At 40.4% G+C, this 20,880-nt stretch overlaps 3 protein-coding genes across 4 annotated transcripts; 1 reads left to right on the top strand and 2 right to left on the bottom strand.

Moving 5' to 3' along the window:
* Nucleotides 1-3,323: 3,323 nt before the first annotated feature.
* On the bottom strand, nucleotides 3,324-6,782 carry lrrc69 (leucine rich repeat containing 69). The gene is given in 10 exon segments (XM_050035197.1): nucleotides 3,324-3,443; nucleotides 3,817-3,946; nucleotides 4,449-4,501; nucleotides 4,586-4,803; nucleotides 5,630-5,676; nucleotides 5,779-5,814; nucleotides 5,816-5,898; nucleotides 5,966-5,972; nucleotides 6,006-6,097; nucleotides 6,756-6,782. Coding segments are annotated over 10 exon segments (813 nt in total).
* Nucleotides 6,783-6,917: 135 nt separating this feature from the next.
* Nucleotides 6,918-10,769, bottom strand: otud6b (OTU deubiquitinase 6B). The gene is made up of 8 exons (XM_050035249.1): nucleotides 10,499-10,769; nucleotides 9,862-10,010; nucleotides 9,578-9,682; nucleotides 9,220-9,420; nucleotides 8,139-8,259; nucleotides 7,993-8,054; nucleotides 7,795-7,901; nucleotides 6,918-7,554 (listed from the first exon to the last, which is right to left on the bottom strand). The coding sequence occupies exons 1-8, from the start codon at nucleotides 10,572-10,574 to the stop codon at nucleotides 7,470-7,472; spliced, it is 906 nt and encodes a 301-aa protein (XP_049891206.1). The 5' UTR covers nucleotides 10,575-10,769; the 3' UTR covers nucleotides 6,918-7,469.
* A 987-nt stretch (nucleotides 10,770-11,756) lies between these two features.
* On the top strand, nucleotides 11,757-20,629 carry rab5aa (RAB5A, member RAS oncogene family, a). Of its 2 annotated transcripts, none has more exons than XM_050033963.1 (6): nucleotides 11,757-11,927; nucleotides 15,109-15,327; nucleotides 16,212-16,363; nucleotides 16,583-16,705; nucleotides 17,745-17,838; nucleotides 18,049-20,629. In XM_050033963.1, the coding sequence occupies exons 2-6, from the start codon at nucleotides 15,162-15,164 to the stop codon at nucleotides 18,162-18,164; spliced, it is 651 nt and encodes a 216-aa protein (XP_049889920.1). In that variant the 5' UTR covers nucleotides 11,757-11,927; nucleotides 15,109-15,161; the 3' UTR covers nucleotides 18,165-20,629. The 2 variants fall into 2 exon arrangements, with proteins under 2 accessions (XP_049889920.1, XP_049889919.1); XM_050033962.1 differs by having other exon boundaries at nucleotides 11,758-11,927; nucleotides 15,106-15,327.
* Nucleotides 20,630-20,880: the final 251 nt, after the last annotated feature.

Raw genomic sequence — 20,880 nt, 5'->3', positions numbered from 1 at the left:
CCGCCTCCGCCTTGATTAAACGCTGAAAATAAAATAAAAGGTTTTTCCTATTTTATCTTATTTTGTTTTATTTCTCCCTCTCCTCTCGCTGGAAGCATCGGACATCCCGCCTCCCGCCTCCCGCTCCTGTCTCAAATACGGAGGTCTCCCTCTCCGCACGCCCGGCCTGTTAAATAGCCCGTAACCACTGTGTGACACAAACTCAGTGCTTTGGTCATTAAATAATGTCGGGCTCGGTTCGGGTTCAGACAGAAATATGCGGCCCGTGCCGCACTCTAACACACACACACACACACGGAAAACCGGACATTATCATCAGTTTATAAAAACCCCCCGGACGGGACGTGAAAAGTGGACATGTCCAGGCAAAAGAGGACGTTTGGTCAGCCTAGAATAAGTGCTAAATAAAAGTGCTTGCGGGATGCTTTAGGTAAACAAATTAAGAAATAAAAAACTGTAAACCAATGTTTTTGAGAATCGATAGTTTCACATTACTCAGTATTGTGACACTCAAATGCATTGATATGTTCTTAAACTTGAAATTAGCATCTTAGCTTAGCATAAAAACTTGAAACAGGAGGAAATGGATAGCCTGGCTCTGTGGGAGGTAACAAAATCCACCTCTTAGGCTCACTAATGAACAGTCTTGTTTCCTTAATCTGTACAAAAACGCAAAGATTAAGTAGACATTAAAGCACTAGTTTTCCTCCTATTTCCAGTCTGTGCTAAGCTAGGCTAAGTGGCTGCTGACACCAGTTTCATATTTATTACACACACATAAGTGATATCAATATTCTCATCCAACTCGCAAGAAAGTGAAGAATGGTAGAGACAAATGTTGAGTTATTACTTTAGGTGTGTTCAGATGAGTGTTGCGTATTGCAAATATACATCATAGTGTAATCATAATTTATTGATTCTTTGTTGGAAATTAAACCAAAGTCCATACTATGTAGGGCAAATGCATAAGATCAGATGTTGCTGTGCTCCGCCAGCCCTGACTGCTTCTCTTTGTCAGCCTGACCCTGAGGGTTTGTCCACTCCATGCCAACAAGGCCAAGACAGACTGGTGTGGTGTTTAGTTCCACCACACTGGCTGACTTGGCCCAGTGCTATTATACTCTAATTGACAGTAACCTATCTAAGCTGACTGGAGAAGGAATTCAGGCTTTGCTGAAAACACAAACACGTCCACTTAAACAGATGGCAGCCTCTGTGCTGTAAATGGACAGTATGGCTTTCAAATGAACTTTTTAAAAATGACTAAGGCGAGTGGAAATGAACAAAAGAAATAATTTTGACAGAATATGGATTCATGGTCTGTGAGTGGAAAAAGTGACCCAACAGGTGCATAACAGGAGTTTGACAGAAAGCATACAAAGTGAGACAGAGACAGAGAGAAAAGTCATTTTGTGTTTGAATGAGTCCGAGCTTTTGCCCCAGCAAATGTCACTGAAATGACTGAAGACCCAATGTCCATTTCCATCACCGGCCGCTCGCTCTCTCTCTCTCTCTCTCTGTCTCATTCATTGTCATTGCCTTTTCCCTTTAAGTGCACTTTCGCCCACACCACTTGGAAATTGATTGAAACAAAATGTCACAATTATGCCCTGTAGCTCGCCGCTTCAATTATTCATCAATTAGGGGCTAGGCTCCTTTTTTTCTCTCCTCTGAGCTGATTTTTCATTCAGTTTGTTCGAGATGTATGGCTCCCCTGCTGTTAACCAGTCCAAAGTCATTAGTTTCTGGGTTTGCAATTAAACCTGATGCCTTATGCATGAGGCTCCGACTCAGTAGACACACGCAGCAGCGGCCGCAGCAGCCAGCGAACGAGCTAGCAAGCTCTGGAGGCGTGGATGGGAAATTAATTTGCTAGAAATGAAGTTCTCTCTCTCTCTCTCTCTCCCTCTCTCCCTCTCGCTCTATCTCTTTCTTGTCTGGCAGGTTGGAACAGATGCCACTGGCTGGAGATGGAGGTAGAGATGGGGCAACTATGGAGTCTCAGTACAGAGACAGGATCTTACTCCATTTAAATAAACTCAATATGACTAGAAGATACTACACTTAAATGCAGTTCAGCAATGTGTGACATAACTGGGTGTGTACAGTCAGTTGCCAATTTATTAGGTACACCTAGCTACAACTTATGCAGCCTAATACAACAGTCCTGCAATAACTCCTGTGTTTATGCAGTTTATAGTGTTTGGTTTTTGTTCAAACTGTGTTAATGAGGTGTTGATTGAGACTAATGTTGGAGGAAGTAGTTTGTGGTGCTGTTAAACTGCATTTTACAGGGAGGAGTTTATATTATTTTGTCCGCCTCTTTGATATAAACGAGGTGGACAAAATACTGTCATTAAAATGCATTACATAATACAGCATTTAAAATTTAATTTAACTGTAGGCTAATGTTTGAGCCTCCATGTCGGCTTCATGTCAAACAAACATGGTGAATATACAGTGGTGTGAAAAAGTGTTTGCCCCCTTCCTGATTTCTTACTTTTTTGCATGTTTTNATTTAACTGTAGGCTAATGTTTGAGCCTCCATGTCGGCTTCATGTCAAACAAACATGGTGAATATATATAACATATTAATCATTGTGGGGAAAAAACAACAGTATATAATCCAGGTATTCACATATATTGCACATATTTGTACATATTTCTTGAACAACATATTACTTATTTCTTGTATCTATGTTTATATTGTGTTATATTTTCTTAGCATTTCTCTCTGCCTATATAAAGTATAAGCACAACTGTAATGTGTTTAATTTTCCCCTTGGGATCAACTGAGTATTTCTGATTTCTGATAAAGGTTTTTTTTTAGTACAAACATACACAGTAGTAAGCAAAGCCACCACACATAGGTCTAATATTCAGCTGTAACAATGTTTATTCATGGTGCCAACCAAAGCTCTCATACAGTTTTCAGTGATAGAATGCATACATTCAGTTGAAGCTGGTATTAGGTATTAAAGCAAAGTTCCAACTAGACAGACAATTTTCAATGTTCATTGGATGCCACCTAGTGGCCACAGACTAAAATTGCATCTGTAAAATGTTTGAAGGACAAAAACTTTGTGTACTGGAACTCATAGCACCATATTAACACTTCAGCACATCTAATTACTGTCAGAAATGCACTGTCTTGGTGAGGTATATTGTGTCCACTGTTTTAGTTTAAAAAGCAAAAGCAAAGTAGGAATGTCCTGTACAGGCACTTGTAAAGGATGTGCACTAGAATAGTCTGCAAACTCGTCTTCCTCCTGCAACATACATAAACATGACAACGCACATGTAATTACATGAGCTGCTACATCCTATATCCAATAGCTGCAATGGGCCAACTGGGTAGTCAGGTATGGGAAGTGGGGAAACATCTTGTGGACCAGAGAGGAACTGTTCCTGTCTTTCCGCGAGACAAATCTGGCAGCCAGTTCCTGAGAAAACGAGATGAAACAAGAATAATGACTTCCAAAATAGGGCCGGGCAACATAGTGATATTATATTGATATTGTGATATGAGACTAGATATCGTCTTAGATTTTGGATATTGTAATATCTGAAGTCTTTTCCTGGTTTTAAAGGCTGTGTTTCTGAACTTACCAGACTGTTCTAGCTTTTCTATTATTTGCCTTTACTCACCTAGTTATTATATCCTCATTACTTATAATAATTTATCAAAAATCTCATTGTGTGAATATTCTGTGAAATCACCAATAGTCAACCCGATAATATCATTGCAATATTGGAAAATATCCTGACATTTGATTTTCTCCATATTACCCAGCCCTAGTTGGGACGTGCCGATACCCCAGACCCATCCATGGTGGGGCCTCTACGGATTGGACATAGCTCTGACATGTCAAGGTATGGACACAGGAAGTCAGGGGATGCCCCATGGTGTCTGGCACCAGGGTCTTCATGGCAGATCCTTCGAGTCCTGTGGGTTGCGAGATGACATACCAGTATGTCCCCAGGATGCTCGATCAGATTGGTATCTGGGGAACATCGAGGCCAGGTCAAGGCCTTAAGGTCTTTGTCAACTTCCTTGGGCCATTCCTGAGCAGTTTTTGTTTGTGGGGCGGGGTTGACTTGGTCCGCAGTGATGTAGGTGATCAGTGTTATTTACTTCACCTGCCAATGGTTTTAATGTTTTGGCTGATCAGTGTATCTTACACAATGGGTGATAAATATTTTAAGTGTTCTGTCTGTTGTACTTCAGTAAAACTTTACCCTCAGCGGTAGCACCTTCTCACGGTGCATTGACCTTGGCAGCTCACAGCGCTCAACCCTGATGCTGTCACAGTAAAGCTCCATCAGGGGCAGCAGGTGAATCTGCACACAGAGTTATACAGTGAAGTTGTGATTCCATATTTTGTAGATGTCATTGTGGCACAGCAGTTTGCTGCAAACTAATAACACTGTATACTGTACCTCAGAACATCTTGTTCCCAGCCACATCTAGAACTTGGAGTTTTGTCAGTGCCCTGATTCCCTCGGTGAAATGTGACATAAGCGTTTGGTTATAGCTGACACATTGTACTGCAAAAAAGTAAAAACCATTTCAGTGAATGCCCACCTCTGGTAGGCTGGTCAGCTTGTTATTGGCTACATGCAGCTTGGTTGGTTCTTTACACTGGTACAGCTGCTGAGGCACCCAGGACAAATTATTGTCATTCAAGTTTAGCTCAGACAACTGGTGGCCCAACTCATCAGGGATCTCCTTCAGCTCACTGTCCAGCACACTGAGATGTTGAAGCCTCCTCAAACTAATGAAAAGACAGGTTTGCATTTGTGTTTTTAACACAAAAATACATTTTTCTTAAAGGGACAGTTCACCCTAAAATCAAAAACATTTTCCCTCTTACCTGTAGCGCTATATATCCTTCTATATTATTTTGGTATGAGTGGATGAGTGTTGGAGATATTCACCTTCGAGATGTCCGTCTTCTCTCGAATGTAATGAAACCAAATGGCAAAAAATACATTTGAAAAACCGAATCACTACACAGAGGGAAACATGCATCTCCTCATGGACAATCAGGCTCGTGCTTGTGACAGCTCCAGATGTAAACATTAACGCCCTCATCCCCGGCTAAACTGTAACGTTAGCTTGCTTGATGGTGCTAGGTGAGCTAGCAGTAGCACACTTCCTTCTGAGCAGTGATACAGTTTGTGGGTGAAGTTCTGTAGAAAGAAAATAGTTCCTACATTAAACTTCTCACATCAAGGTCTGTGGATTATCTTGATTAACCAGGTCATGATTTCTGGAAAGAGACATTGCTGTTGAGTTTTTCAAATGTATTTTTTAGGGCTTTGAGCACCACAAGCTGAATGCCATCTAGTTCCATTATATTTGAGAGAAGGCAGACATCTCTACGGCCGATATCTCCAACACTCAGCAACTCACACCAAAACAATCTAGACTGATAAACTGCACTACAGGTAAGAGGAAAAAATTGTATTTTTGATTTTGGGGTCAACTGTTCCTTTAACCCCTTTGTAACCTTCATCAGTCAACAATATAGTTATTTTTACCTAACATGTACAAATACTAAATTAAAACATTTAAAACCTGTTCTTGCAGAGATGAAGATTTTGGGGACTGTGGTTATAAATGTATGTGGAAGTCCTCGAATCTGGTCGTGGTTCAGATTGAACACAACAAGGCTTCACAAGAAACCTGTGAAAATTTAAATATGACAGTAATTTTTAGCTTTGCTGTTTTTTAACAAAGCCTCCAACGTGCTAATTATGAAGAACAGTGAGAACTTTCCTGTAGCAGGTGGCGCAACTGTAATTTGGTTGCAGACAAAGTTTCTTCAAGGACGTCAGATAGCACAACACACCAGGGACCTTCTTCAAAGCATTTCCCAAATTCAGCACAGCCAGCTTGCAAGTATTGCGAAACTAAAAGTATTTAATCACAAAGAGTTGTCTTGGGACTTTTCCAACAAACAGATGAGCTGGGTGCAGACCATAGACTGTATAAAGACCACAGACTCAATGGCTCTGTGGGCACAGCGGTGATGCAGTTGTTGTTCAACAGGAGAACTGAGAGGTTTGTTAGACTGAAAACATCTTTGAGTTTCTTTTAAGACAGATTCAACTTTAAAGAGGCTAGCAGCTAGGCTAGCGAGAAGTTAGCATAAAAAGGTACCACCCCTGACATAACCATTTCTGTAAAACCAAAGTAAGGTGCTCAGGTTCAAGTGCCCATGGCAGTAGCGACCTCTAGTGATGACAGCTGAGCATAGCAGGGTGTTTCCACGTTCTTCAGTTGTCACTGTGCTGCATTTTCCAGTGACGGGGAACTACTTAGATCCTTTACGTAATTTAAAAGTAGAAATACCTCAATATAATACTCCATTAAAAATACAAGCACTTAAGTATCATCAATAAAACACACTTTAAGTATTAAAAGTGCGTAGAATGGCTCCTTACAGAGTAATGTTGTCATACTGATGCATTAAGGTGCAAGAAGCGTTTTGATGTTGCTGGTCGAGGCAAAGCTAGTTTAAATATTTTATATACCTTAGAATTATTATTGGAGTTTTATTTTAGATCTGTTTTATTTATTTGAATTGTATTTTCATTTGCTGGGTCTTTTATTTATTTATTTTTACAACCTAATAAAAATTAAAATTGAGGACAGATACTACTACTAATAATAATAATAATAATAATAGTAATATGTAAACAAGCGAATGAATAATAAATCTATATTTGTTTTTTTGTTTGTTTTTTACCAGAACAAGTGAAGCAGAGGGAGCCATGATACCTAATTTTGCTTGCATGAAAACATAAAAACCTCATCATGGACTTCTGTTAGATGCCAGTAAGTCCTACACACTGGACCTTCAATACCATTTTCCTCATCGGGAACACTGAAAATAAATCAGTGACACACCTTTTTAGTATTGTATGTATTTATGTAACATTGATGTGATTTACAAGGTTCACAATTCAGTTCATTCCAAGACCACTGCAAAAGTTCATTAACCCCTCAGTGACTGTTGACATTTGGAGTGACATGAATGATCAGCTTACATCCACTGCTGTCCATTGTGGATTAAGTACTTGGTACACGACTGCTTCCCCTAATGGGCTGAAATGAACGCTGGGGGTCATTGGGATAGAGCAAGGGTGTCCAGTGTAAAATCATTAACACGTTAAATTTCCCTTCTATGCTACATTTCATCAGCACAATGATACTGTTTTCAGAAGGAGATTTCACTCTCCCCACTGCTATCTTTTGACTTCTAATCAGAGAAGTGCCGCCATGTGTTTGACCCATTCTGAAAACAGCAACATTCTCCGTTAACCTCAGTTTAACAATGTCTTCAATGACGTGGGGATCTCACTCCAAATACGTTGGTATTTAGGGGCCCTTGGTGTGAGAGGTTTGAACACTCTCTGTGTTACACACACTGGTTTATGTCACACCGAGACGGAGCTGCCTCTCAGCTGTCTTCTGCATTGGCTGGGTCCTTTAGCCGCTCCACAGAGTTGTAGTGCTCTCCCAGTCCATAGGCATGACGCATATAGCTGCAGACAAGGAGAGAATGTACTCTGTGAATCATGACGTCTTAGGTAGACTTTCAGAATTCTGAAAAGCTTTATCAGAATTTGTTGTTTCCATGCAGTTAAGTGAGGGTACAAAACCTTCATGTTATGTTCATGAACAACGACTAGCTTCATATATTAGTATACATTTCACTACTGACTGTATATATTTTAACAGTTTTGCTAATGTAACCTGACAAACATAACATATACACAACGTACACAAGGGTGATGGGTTTGCTATCAAACTCCTCCCCAATTTTTATAGTTGGGGAGTCAGCCTGGATCACTTCCACTGGCAAGCGAAGAACTTGGGTCAAAGCTCGTAACTGTTGGGGGTTAAATACATGAAAGGAAAGTTATTTAAAAGTACAAAGAGCAACAGCACAGTGCATCTGTGATAAAACTTTATCAGCTCACCTCCAGTTGTCCACCCCAAGCTGCTGTGTGCTCCACGTCACTGCAGTATTTCTCAAACTCATCTGTAAACCAGTAGAAACACTTGCATGAATACTGTGCATACACATAGTTAGTTTGACAAAGATCAACAAAGATCAAGGTGTTACCTGTTGTGTACATGTCACCGGTGTTGGGGTTGGTGAGGAAAGGCAGGAAGTCATCAGCATGGCTTCGCATGTGCTCGGCAGTGCGGGACCGCAGTTCTTTCACACTCATGATTACCCCCGACTAGAATAAAACAGAATGGAAAATGTACTCTGTCTTTAAACGTCAGAAATAACACATGCACAATTTTTTTCCCCCAAAGTTTGTCAGAGCAGCATTGTGCCATTTACATTTGTAGGGACTCTAGACAGTGCAGACTTTACATTTGCTTATCACCCCTATAACAACATGTACCTGGGCTCAGTGCTGGCACCTATGCTGTTCAACATCTATATGTACGACCTACCTGCAATGCAATCAAGGAAGTACGGCTACGCAGATTACCGGGCCCTTCTACTCAGCAAGCAATCCTAAGAAGCAGTAGAAGAGGCACCTAAAGCTCAGTATTGACAAGACCATAACATCAATGTTCCACCTCAGCAACAAAGAAGTGACTCGCAAACTAAACATCATGATTGACAGTGTCAGGCTACAGTCCCAGCCCACCACATGGGGAGCCACAACGAGAACACTGCGCATTTCCACCGAGGCCTTGGTGTTATGAACCGCCGAGTTCTATGCTCCAGTCTGGTGCCGTAGCCCCCATGTCAAGAAGCTGGACGCCGCACTCAACGCCGCCCTACGGACTACCTGCGGATGCCTACAAGCCAACAAACCAACTGCCTGTCCTCGCTGGTATCATTCCAGTAGAGGTCAGATGGGAAGCAGCCACGCTGACCCTCGCTGGAAAGGCACGGGCAAGTGAATCCCACTTCCTCCACAAGACCGCTACGGAGACACCACAGCGCTTGTGTCTCAAGTCCTGCCACCCCCTTTGCCACACACACCCAAGAGCTGCTCTGTATGACACCATCTGATACCTCCAAGGCTGCCTGGGTAAGGGCAAAATGGAGGGACCAGTGGAAGTCAGCAGAACCATCAAGGCTCCACCACCACATTGAAGACCCCACAGATGTTCCTGGGCAGCACCTACCCCAAAAGAAATGGGCAACATACACGCACACCAGACAGAAAAAGATGTACCTGTGATAGCTGTGCCAGCTGATCTTCAATGGCGCGGTACATGCAGTGGCCATCAGAGGAGATCTCCTTGATCTGAAGCTGTTGCTGGGCGAGTTTCTGAGCCAGCTTCAAACCCTCCTGGTGCCTCACACCCTGCAGGTTCTGAACCTCGGCCTCTGCTATCCTGCTCTCCCTCTCCTTCTCTTGGGCAGCCTTCTTGTCCTGGAGAGGAGCATTTAAATAAAATGCATTTAATTACTACTTGAAGCGTGCTTCTTCCATTGTACTCTGGCTGTCTCAATAGATGACAGTCAAATGCTGTGGGCGATAACAAACAGCAGGTTAAACTGTCCTATTTGAGGTGGAACCTGTATCTCACCCTCCTCTTCTGGGCCTTGGTGACACGTGGCTGTTTGACCTCTCCTTCTTCTTCTTCTGCACCCTCCACCTTCATGGTCTCCACTCCATTCAACACCTCCTCCACCTTGTAAGATTGAGAGAGGAGACCTTTGGTTATGACAATTATCTAATAAACACACTTTAATAATGAAGCATGAATAATGAGATACAAATGTGAAAAAACAACTGTACAGGGATTGCGTTGAAAAGGGTACATCTTTCTGAGAAAATCCAAGTCAATCGTCTTAACTCAGATATATTTACCTTTGTGTTGGCGTTAGATTTAAGTTGCCTCAATTCCTCCTCGTGTTTCTGGCTGAGGTCAGCCTCGATTTTGGCAATCTCCTCTGTCAGCTGTTTCCTCCTTTTCTTGTCATTTTTAGGGATTGCATTTTTCATGCTCTGGATTTTGGCTGAAAATGAAGCACAGGAACAGACTGTCTGACCAAACAATGTTTCAATAAAGCCTGCACACACGAAATACAGGATACAGCTCTGACACGGTGCTGCATGTTGGTTAGATGAGTAAAAAAAAAAGGATGATAACTGTTATAATAAATATATTCCTTTAAACTATATGTGGCAGGAAACTGCTGCTGTACCTCTCTCTAGGAGTTGAAAATAGTTTAGCTTACATTGCATAGCATAAAGAGTGTATGAATAAACCTTCAGACCTATTTTTCTTCTAACCACCACCTGTATTTTGCCTTTGACAGTTGATGAAAAGCACATTTTAATGTTTGGATAACAAGTTTGCTCTGCATTATTTCTAGGAAGTGACATTTTCTACTACTTGGCTGCAATATTGTGCTAAATTCCAAGAAATAAAACAACACAAGCAGACAGCAAACGTTACATATGAGCTACAAACACCGAGTGAAAGCAGTAGAGGTTCAGCTACCTTGCAAGTCTTTCTTTTCCTTGCGGTGCTGCTTTGCCAGCTGCTCCTCTGGTGTCTCCACTATCTCCTCCTCCATGACTGGATGCTGCTCACTTTGTTCAGAAGGACTCTTTGCGATCTATATGACACTGATAAACACCGTATAATACTGTCCCTGTCACAAAACAGGCCTCATCGCTGATTTGGGATAAAAATATACACTACAATAAATAAAATGTGCTGATATGGCCTTAACCGGAAGAGACGAGGAGCAGGTGGAGCTTCTTCTTCTTCGCTTAAGTAAATTCCGATGCTGATCCTGCTATACCGCCACCTCTTGGCTTGTTACTACACTGCATTTCTCCTATCAGAGCAGACAGCTGTAATATACAGCAGATGTCCATTCAAATCATCCTTCCCATTTGCATAAATGCTTATCGAGCCCGTGTGATAAATTTCAAGCAGCAGTGAGAGAGCACATTTTGTTCTCCATACAAGGGAGTGGTTTTTGCTCATGTAATCTCAATTTTTTAAATTATGTGAGCAGCTGTTACAAAATATTTGTTTCACTTCCTCTTTTCTCTGTGTCCTATAGTTGCTCAAACATCACATCACTCTCCCCTCCGATGGTCTTTTAATAACTGGTTCCCAACCTGTGCTGTGATCACAACACTGGGTCGAATGATTAAAATACACCGATCAGCTTAAACATTAAACCCACTGACAGGTGAAGTGACTTACTTTGACATTATTTTGTTCCAATGCATTGTTCTGCTGGGAAACCTTTGCTTCTGGCATTCATGTGGATACCACCTGACATGTCCCACCCACTCAAACACTGTTGCAGACCAAGTACCAAACAAAATAATCAAAGTTATTCACTTCACCTGTCAGTGGTTTTAATGTTTGGGCTGATCGGTGAACGATAACCATAAGTTCTAAAAGTAACACTTCAATTAGAGTTTTAGGTGGTTTTCTTGGTAATCAAGTGTCCCAAATCACCTGACGTCACCCTACATAATAAATGTGGCTATTAGACAATGGAATATTATACAAATATACGCAAAACATAGATGCAAATATTATACTAGTGATAATGAATATACCAAGTAAACCTATAATCTGTTGAACAACACTTTATGGAATAGTATTATTACATTAACTGTGTAGAGAACCATTAAAACGTGCTGGTTTCATTGGGAGCTAATTGGCTGAGAAACTCATTTCTGGAGTGCAGACGTGCTGTGTGACGTGGCACGGGGGGCGGAAGAGCTTGTTTGTGTTTTGGTTCTAAGGGGAAGTTGCGAGAAGAAAGAAAGGAGGAGACGTGACGGGATTGTTGAAATTATTTTCTTGGTTCCCCAACACCACCCCACCACAGTGTCCCGGGCTCCGTTTGTAAACACTCCAGCGGTGGTATTTAAAGTTCCAAACATCGTCTGGCTCTCAGGTAGTGTACTTGACATGAATCGACAAGTTGTGGTTTCCAGCTGGCTGACTGGCTAACGCTCAGCGGGGACTAACGTTAGCTAGCGCTGTCGCTAGCTGCCTCCAGCTAACGTCGGTGATGTTAGATAGCTAAGGGAATGCAGAAATACAGGCCTTTGGCACGTCTTCCCGAGTCCAGTCGTGCCTCTACTGTGTTGATATGGTGCCACTAGCGAGCTGTAGGTAATGTCTGGTGTACCAAGCGGAATGACAAGCTAACAGTTGACTTTGTGATAGCTAACAGCTAAATGGGTGGAATCAGGTCAGTGGGTGGAATGCTAACACTGCTAGCAAGCTAACGTTAGTGTTTGTTAATTGAGGGTTTGGCTAACGTTACTCCCCATTAAAAAAACTTAAGCCAACCAGCACATTTCAGTTTGATAACGTTATGTAGCGATGTAACGACTAGCTTGTTGAGTCACCGTATTTGTTTCACATAACTTAGTTAGCTGAGCCTGTCGTTTTATGTGTTTTAAAGTGGTTGGGAGGCTAATGTTAATGGCCAGTTAAAAAGCTATGTTTGGCTAACACCAAGTACGCAAACTAGCCAGATAACAAAAACAATTTGGAAAATGGCGTCCCCTTCTAAAATCAAAACAGATACATGGCTACAGCTAACATGAGTTAGCAAGTGTGTTTACAGTCAGCTAAAGGTGGTCAAGTTGAAACATTTTGTGAGCATTGCAGCAGCGTTTGTCAGTCACTGTCGTGAGGCTGAGTAAACACAGCTGCTGTTTTTCTACGAAGCAGCTTCTTGTGCGTATTTGTTTTCCTCTTGCTTGACTGCGTTTAAAAGATGCATTGTCAAATCTTCTGGATTAATAAACTGAATAAATGACTGAGCTAACTACCTCGGAAACGACCTCACTAGTCAGTGTCATGGGTTTTCGTGCACGATCTTTATATTCAAGAGGACAGTGTTATTGGCAGAAATGAATCCACATTCCCGGATATGTTTTGTATTTTAATAAAGTTATTTGACAGGAGTATGAATGCATCTTCTTCCTTATTTTTTAGTAACTCAGTAGAGCTTTTGGTATTCCAACAGTAAAGGCCTTGTGCACACAGGTTTAATCTGAGGTCTCAAATTCAGCCATATAGGCCATCAACACCTCAAAAATATGATTAATATACCTTACAAAGATAGCTTATGTGGAGACACATTGTACTTTGTTGCATTAGAGGGCATATAAGTGTGTGTGAGTATAATAACAGCTCCATATTGTTACAGTATATCTGTTTCCTGGGTAAGGGAGTTGTTGGGGTGCATGGTGAAAGCCATAATGTTATTTTGTTGTGGTCAGGGTCAGGGATGAGATTCCTCAAATCATACTCAAGACAAATCCTCCCTGCAAATCAGACATAGCCCTCGATTATCTCCTGACAACAGCCATCTGTTGTTCACAAAATAGTCAGCAGTTCGGTCCTAAATAAGTTACTAAGCAATGCATGAATGCATGGCATGCATCCATATAGAGGTTCTCCTTGCAGCTCGAAGCCATTTAAGTAATTTGGGTGGGTTGGACTCTGGTAAAACTTGTGAAACTACTGTGGTTCTTGACAAGGCCTCCTTTGCTTGATGTTACTGTATGCAGTTGTCGTGGGCTTTCTATACCTCTTTCACAAACGCATTCAAAAAGGCAAGGAATGCCTATCTGTTTTGGTAACTGAAAAAATTGTGACAGTGATGACACAGTTATATTGAAATAATGGCTTTCAACATAGACATAATTAGCTGTATGTAAATTACTTTAGAATAATTTTACAAATGAATATTCAAATACCTTTACCTTTTCATAAAGGCAAAAAGGAACACGATTACTGCATGGATTGTGAGTGCATTGTGTTAACATTTTAATGTTTTCAATGCATTATTTGATTGCAAACTTCTTTATTGCCTTTAAAGGTGAAATTCTTAACTTGACACACTTTCTCCATTCGCAGTAGCAAAAGGTATCTTTAGTATGTTACAAAAACTGCACTGTTGTCATAGAAGTTCTGCAGAAGCCTATTTATTTGAGATGGCCTCTGCAAAACTAATGTGCATCCTGCAAAGAGGTGTGATGCTACTGGGCTATAGCTTGAATCTGACATGTTAAAGTAGGAGTGTGAAATGCATCACTTGCTGAACTGGCAATGTTTTGAGTGGACACGATTGGTATTGTCAGTCAAGACAGGTAGGACCAGACAAAACTATATTTATAATACTCTATATAGATATATAAGATAAATATGAATTATAGACTTGACCTGTAATCACTGAAATGTTATGAAGGTGCATAATATAGAGCCTTCATATTAATTACTTCCATTAGTTCTGTTAGCCCATTTATTGGTCTAACTCTAGCCTGTATGATCATAATGATTCATTTATTTATTTATTTATTTAACACAATTGTTTGTAGAGTTGGAGAAAATTACACGTCCACTAATTTATTATTCTCTTCTTGTTTAGTCTTGTTAAACTGTATCAGTCGGGCTAATGTTTGCATTCTGTTCCCCCAATATTCTTCAGAACTGTAGAAATGCCCAATATCACACATTCAGTTAGACAAGCCAGTGAAAAGGTCACAGCTGGACGTATATTGCACAGTTTGAGTTGCAGTTTGCACCCCGCTCACTTCAACGTCTTGCCACCTTTTTTTCTCCACAGTTTTTCATGAATTTTATACATGCCACCCTTTGCAAGATCAACTCCTACATCCTACCTTTGAGTATTGCATATTACTTAAAACCACCACTAGCAGCTCACACAAAATTAGATTTGTTTTCTTTCAACTTTTTGCACATAGCAATGCTGTATTTCTTTCATAAGGGTGTTGGAAACCAGGTATTTTGTTCTATTTTTAACCATGTAGAGTCCCTCATCTTATCAAAGCAAAGAAAAAAAGCAGCCTATTTGAGTCACTGTTGACAGCTCTAAAACTAAATGCCAACTGTAGACACTGCTGCCCGATAAGTATTTTGGTATCACTTGAGTTTTGTCAGTGTTTCAAAAAGTTTCATGTTAACATAAAATGTTGGAGCATATTTCAGTGTAAGCAGGTATATTTTTGAAACGTTTATTCTGAGCAAAGTTCAACACATGTTCAATACTCATTGATAGTCAGTAAACCTGCTTCTTCTTTTGCTTCTTACAGCAGAAGTCCTGATAGTGAGGTTTGGCCCACAGGACACCCGGGGATCTGACTAGGTCATGGCCAATCGGGGAGGAGCTACGAGACCCAATGGACCCAACGCAGGGAACAAGATCTGTCAGTTTAAGCTGGTGCTGTTGGGGGAGTCAGCCGTTGGGAAGTCCAGCTTAGTGCTCCGCTTCGTCAAGGGTCAGTTCCACGAATTCCAGGAGAGCACGATAGGAGGTGAGCTTCATATCAACAAACCAGGGTATTTCTTATGAGCTGCCAGCTGGTTGCTACCCAGTTGTGTGAGATTCAAGACAGTTGCACTTCTCACAGCCAATTGGGTGCTTTGCTTTTGTGATGATAAGGGCTGTGACAGTGTGGAAGTTTTCTTACACTGTCTACTGCTTCAAGACAAGTCCACTGCTAACTTCTCACACTAAACCACTGTGTTTGCTATAAGCACACTAAGTTGCAATTGAAACCAACTCCAGCAGTTAACTTTATGCCTCTGTCTTTAATGGCTGTGTAACATATATTTAATTGAAGGTTATCTGTAGATAAGTTAGATAAGTAGTTATGTTTTTTTTCTCCAGAAGCTCTTGAACATTCTGCATGATAGAAGACAGTCCGTGATGATATCTTAACAGTTAATGTTATGTTCATTTTATGTCATATCACACATCACATGCACTCGTCTAACTTTCACCAACAAAAAAAATCAAAAGAAAAAAGTGCAGTGATGATGGTAATGAGCTTAACCCCGCGTTCGGCGTCACATGACTGCAGTATTGTGGTCATGCGGCTATCGTCACAGCCCTAGTCAAGACATCACCTTAAAATACTTTTCAAAGCTCTAAAATGAAAACAATTCAGAGAGGTTTGTCATTTTATTTTGTAGTCAGGCTTTGTAGAGTAGCACTTAAATTGAGTCTCAAATGTCATCTGTCTTCTAAACTGTGTCTCACATAATGGTTTCAGACTCCTCTGGAGTTAATCACAGTGCTTTGTTTTCAAATATTTATGACCTGTATTGTTTGCACATCATTATAGAAAGTATTGTTTTGGTGTAAATATTGATTATGTAATGCTGACTCACCCGTTGTGTTATTATTTCCTTCCAGCTGCCTTTCTCACTCAGACAGTGTGTCTAGATGACACAACGGTGAAGTTTGAAATCTGGGACACTGCAGGTCAGGAGCGTTACCACAGTTTGGCACCCATGTATTACAGAGGAGCACAGGCCGCCATTGTGGTCTACGACATCACAAACGAGGCATGTTCACTCACCCCTGACTAAGTTCTTCATACAGTTTTCCAACATCTTACTCTCACTTAAAGGTGTACATGTCATACTCTCAATCATGCCCTCATGATGAAGTCAGACTACTTCACAGGGGCCTTTAAGAAAATGTCTGATTTTGAAAGGATATTTCTTGAAGTTACTGATCACATGAAGGTATTAACAGATCACACTTTTCTTTCCTGTTTGTAGGAGTCCTTTGCACGGGCAAAGAACTGGGTGAAGGAGCTGCAAAGACAAGCTAGCCCTAATATAGTCATCGCTTTGTCAGGCAACAAGGCTGACCTAGCCAACAAGAGAGCTGTCGACTTCCAGGTCAGAGGAAACAAACAAGCTGTGTCTTGTTGACAGTCAGTCTTAGTTTTGCATTTCTTGGGAATACTGATCTCCTACTTCTCATGGATATCTCTGTTTTGTCTCAGGTTTGTTTCATGTTAATCTATTCAAAACATAGTATAGTATAGTATAGTATAGTGGTAATTTATTTCAGTCCTTGTTAAGAATTTTCCAAAAGGAGTGCACGTCATTAAGAATAAATAACAGCAAGGCATTAAATTAAAAAGAGAAACAAGAGGAAACAAATCAAGAAAATGCAAAAAAAAAAAAAAAAAAAAAAAAACGGTGTAGACTGAAGTTTAAGCTTATTACTTAGAATAGTGTTTTAAGTTACTCATTCACTGCTAGGTTGAATCAGAATCAGAAATACTTTAATATACCCAGGAGGAAATTGTGAGACCTTACTCTTGCTCTGATGTAAAGCATGAAGAATTATAAGAAAGTAGAAATAAGGAGTATGACAATAAATAGTATTCAAAGATATAAAAATATGTGAGGTATGATGTAACGGTTAACACTAATATGTAGAATATGTAAAAATATAAAATATGTATGAAATCCTAAGTATGCAAAGTGCGTAAAGAAATTTAAAAATCTGTGCACAATGCTACACTACAGTGTATAAAACTAGTATGTTAAGTTTAAGAAATATAAAAATGTGTGTATTATGCTATAATGTACAACCAATTATATACATAAACAGAAATAACTAAGAAATATGTACATTAGGTGCATCATATGTTATGATTAAAAATATACAAAAAACATAGAAAATATGCAAAAATATTCGACAAAACAGAAACATCACAAAAGAGACAATGCCAAAATTCCAAAACATTTCACAATAATTATCATTCTCCAGTTTTATATTTGTCTACCACCTTATTTTTAATTTCTTAATTTATTTCTTTTTTATTTTGCAAAGTGAAGAGGACCTGCTGTCTCAGTACCACATCTGTCCCTGAATGTACATGTGAAAACATATTGAAAACTCATGGTGTTGACGTTGTGTTGACAGGATGCCCAGTCCTACGCAGATGACAACAGCTTACTTTTCATGGAGACGTCGGCCAAGACATCTATGAATGTGAATGAGATATTTATGGCTATTGGTGGGTAATTCTTCACACTTTATTCATTGAGTTTGCCTGTGCATTTGTATTGTGGTACACAGACTGACAGGTATTAGAGCCACATTGATTAATCCTACTGGTATATGCTATGATTTATATAAAGTAACTATTTTTAACTTGTGCACCCTGCAAGTTAGTAGTTGCAATTTCTTTTGTTGTTGTTTAACGTGGTTTGTTTTTTCCCTTCAGCAAAGAGATTGCCGAAGAGCGAGCCACAGGCTGCAGGAGCCAACAGCGGGCGGAACCGAGGAGTGGACCTGACAGAAGCTGCCCAGCCAGCCAAGGCTCCGTGCTGCAGTAACTAACGTGAAGAACGCTTTCCCTCCAACCAACCTGTCGAGCAGTAACTAATGCGGCCGATGCCCTGAATGCCACCGCAGTTACTAATGCAATGTGTTGTACTCTTATCTCCAATTCTCTGATCTGCGAAACAAGAAAAGATGCCCTGTGTCCCCCTCCTTCTTTTTGCAGTAGCGAAGTCAATGCCATTACACTGATCTCTCCACATGGCTCCGCCTCTTTTCCTCCATCGTGGTTCTGCTGCTACCTGGTTAAGCCTCCTAACCATTCTTTCCTTTTACCTGCCATCCAGCTTGTTACATCTATCAGTTATTATTGATAGATTAATGGTCGCAGATATTAGAGACATTAGTGCGCCATGCCTTCCATCATCTTCTTTCCAGTGTGTAGATATGAGCTTCATTTTGAGGAAGTGGTTACTTCCCTTTTCTGGGATAGCTTAAGACTTAACTACTGCATTTCTAATACCAGTCTTCTGTTTTTTTTCTTTTTTTTTCTTTTTTTTTTCTCCTTTCTTTTTCTTTTTTTTTGATAATTTTGTTACTTGTTGTTTTCGACTATTTGTCATGCACAAACCTGTATGCTTACATGGCCTAAAATGGAGAAACAAAAACCTTTTGGTCTGCAGTAGCACAGAAAAAAATGTCTGTTAGAGAAGAGGAGCGTTTTCTTGTGAATCTGAGACGGAGGAAAGGCAGAGGGTGGCTCTTGTCACTTGGACCCTTTTATCTTAAAGTGTAAAAACGTATGTTGACTGTAGTCCTCCAAGATCCTCTCTCTCCGATTCCCTCTGCCTGCCCACGCCATCCATGTCCTTTCCCCCACTAAACCCAAAGTAGCACTAGTGTACATTCTCTTCTACCACCCTAAGGCTCCATTCTGGGGCCATGCCTGCTTCTAGCTGTCCCTAGTGGCATTGTGCAATGTTTCACAGTATTTAGTCTGTGACTTGAGTGTCTGCACCGACCAGTGCGGCACAGCAAAACCCCCTGTTCTACCCCACTTTCTCCACAACAAGGCGCAGGGGCCTTTGAGGTACACATCAGTGTCACCACCTTCCCATCTCCTGAAGCAGTGTCCTTTTATACATCCTGTGTAGACCATCCCTTTGTGGTTATGCCTGGGTCTCTTGGTTTCTGTCTTTGGATGATTTAGTTTTCGCAGACTACCTTTTCCATTGTGTTAATGTTGCTGGACCGCTGCTGGGTGTGCGCCCAGTCAAAAGGTGATGGTAGTGAGATGGGAGTTGCAATATGTGAGGCTGCTTCATAATCACCTTTGAATCATAATTGTCATCTTCTCTTGTTTAGGAAGCGCTTTAGACACAGTCGTGTGTCAGTGTGTACAAACTGGGTCCGGGCTGGCTGGCTGATGACAGATCTCACCCATAGAGTCACTCACGTGTGCCCATTTGTGTGTGTGTGTGTGTGTTAGTGTGTGTGTGTTTGAACACACATTTGCACATAAACACACACCTTACATTGACTTCTTCCCTCCTAACCCTGTCAGACCTAAACATGATTGTACATAGGCACACACACACACACACACATTCTGTTACACCTCTCCCTCTCCTATGTTGAGCACACACTTCTTTTCCCGTCCCATCCTCCATCACACATTGTTACATACAGCGACACATGCACACACATATACATACATGTGGTCAATAACTTTTTACAGGTCTTACTCATGCCTTGCACTAATGATGCTCATGAATATATCTTGTCATAATTACAGCCAGTGTGATATAAATATATATATATAAATATATAAATAATATACTGTAAATAGGGTGTTGCGGTGTAGTCTACCTTTTTTCGATTTACCAGTGACAGGACTAATGCTTGCTAGGGAGTTGTCTAGATAATCATGAAAAAATTGTACAGTTAGCAGAAAAAAAACAGCTACAATCTGGGTTTGGAGTTTTGTTGCTGTTCCTTTTTTCCACACAAATGGTTAAATTATAATCTGTGGTGTTCTTTATAAATGTACGTAGTGTTATTAACAAGAAAATGAGATTGCATTTATTTAGTCGTCTGTCTCGTACCTTTTCTCTCAAAAGAAAAAAATAATATCCAAACATTTTGGTTCTATTTTTTAACATTATCTCTTTCTTGCATTTCACTAATTCTTTTTTTTTAGTGGTAACAGGCTACACGTCCAGTACTCCTCCCTGTAAGTAGACCCAACCTTAAAGCTCCAGAGGAGTCGGAAACAATACAAAACAGTTCAAATAACCGATTGTCTGCCCCCCCTCCATAACATCTCAGTAACCTTGTGACGATATTGTAGGAACAGTGTAACAACTATCAGCTGGCACGATGGTGATCATGAATAAATGAGTTAACACATAATAAGGATGTAAATTGTATGTTTTTGCCGTGAACACTTAATTGCAGCCGAAAACATTTAAATGCAAGCATTTTACAGTACTGTTATGTAATGACCAAATAAATACTGAAATAAATTTGATCATTTATTATTGTAATCAGGCTGTGTGTATGTGTGTGTGTGTGTGTGTGTGTGCACACGTGGACCTCCCACAGATAGTGATAGTTTTTCAACTTTTTTTTTTTTTTTTTTGCTATAGGTTAAGACTTGCTGTTTTACTCCTCTCCACCCCAACATCTCAAATTGGCATTGAATTGAAATAAGATTTCTTAATTCTTTGGTCATCTCTGACCTTTAACCTGACAATTTATCTGCAGTAATTGTCTT

The sequence above is a fragment of the Epinephelus moara genome, chromosome 22 (assembly GCF_006386435.1).
Source record: "Epinephelus moara isolate mb chromosome 22, YSFRI_EMoa_1.0, whole genome shotgun sequence".
NCBI lineage: Eukaryota > Metazoa > Chordata > Actinopteri > Perciformes > Serranidae > Epinephelus > Epinephelus moara.
This window is presented reverse-complemented; position numbering and strand designations above follow the sequence as displayed.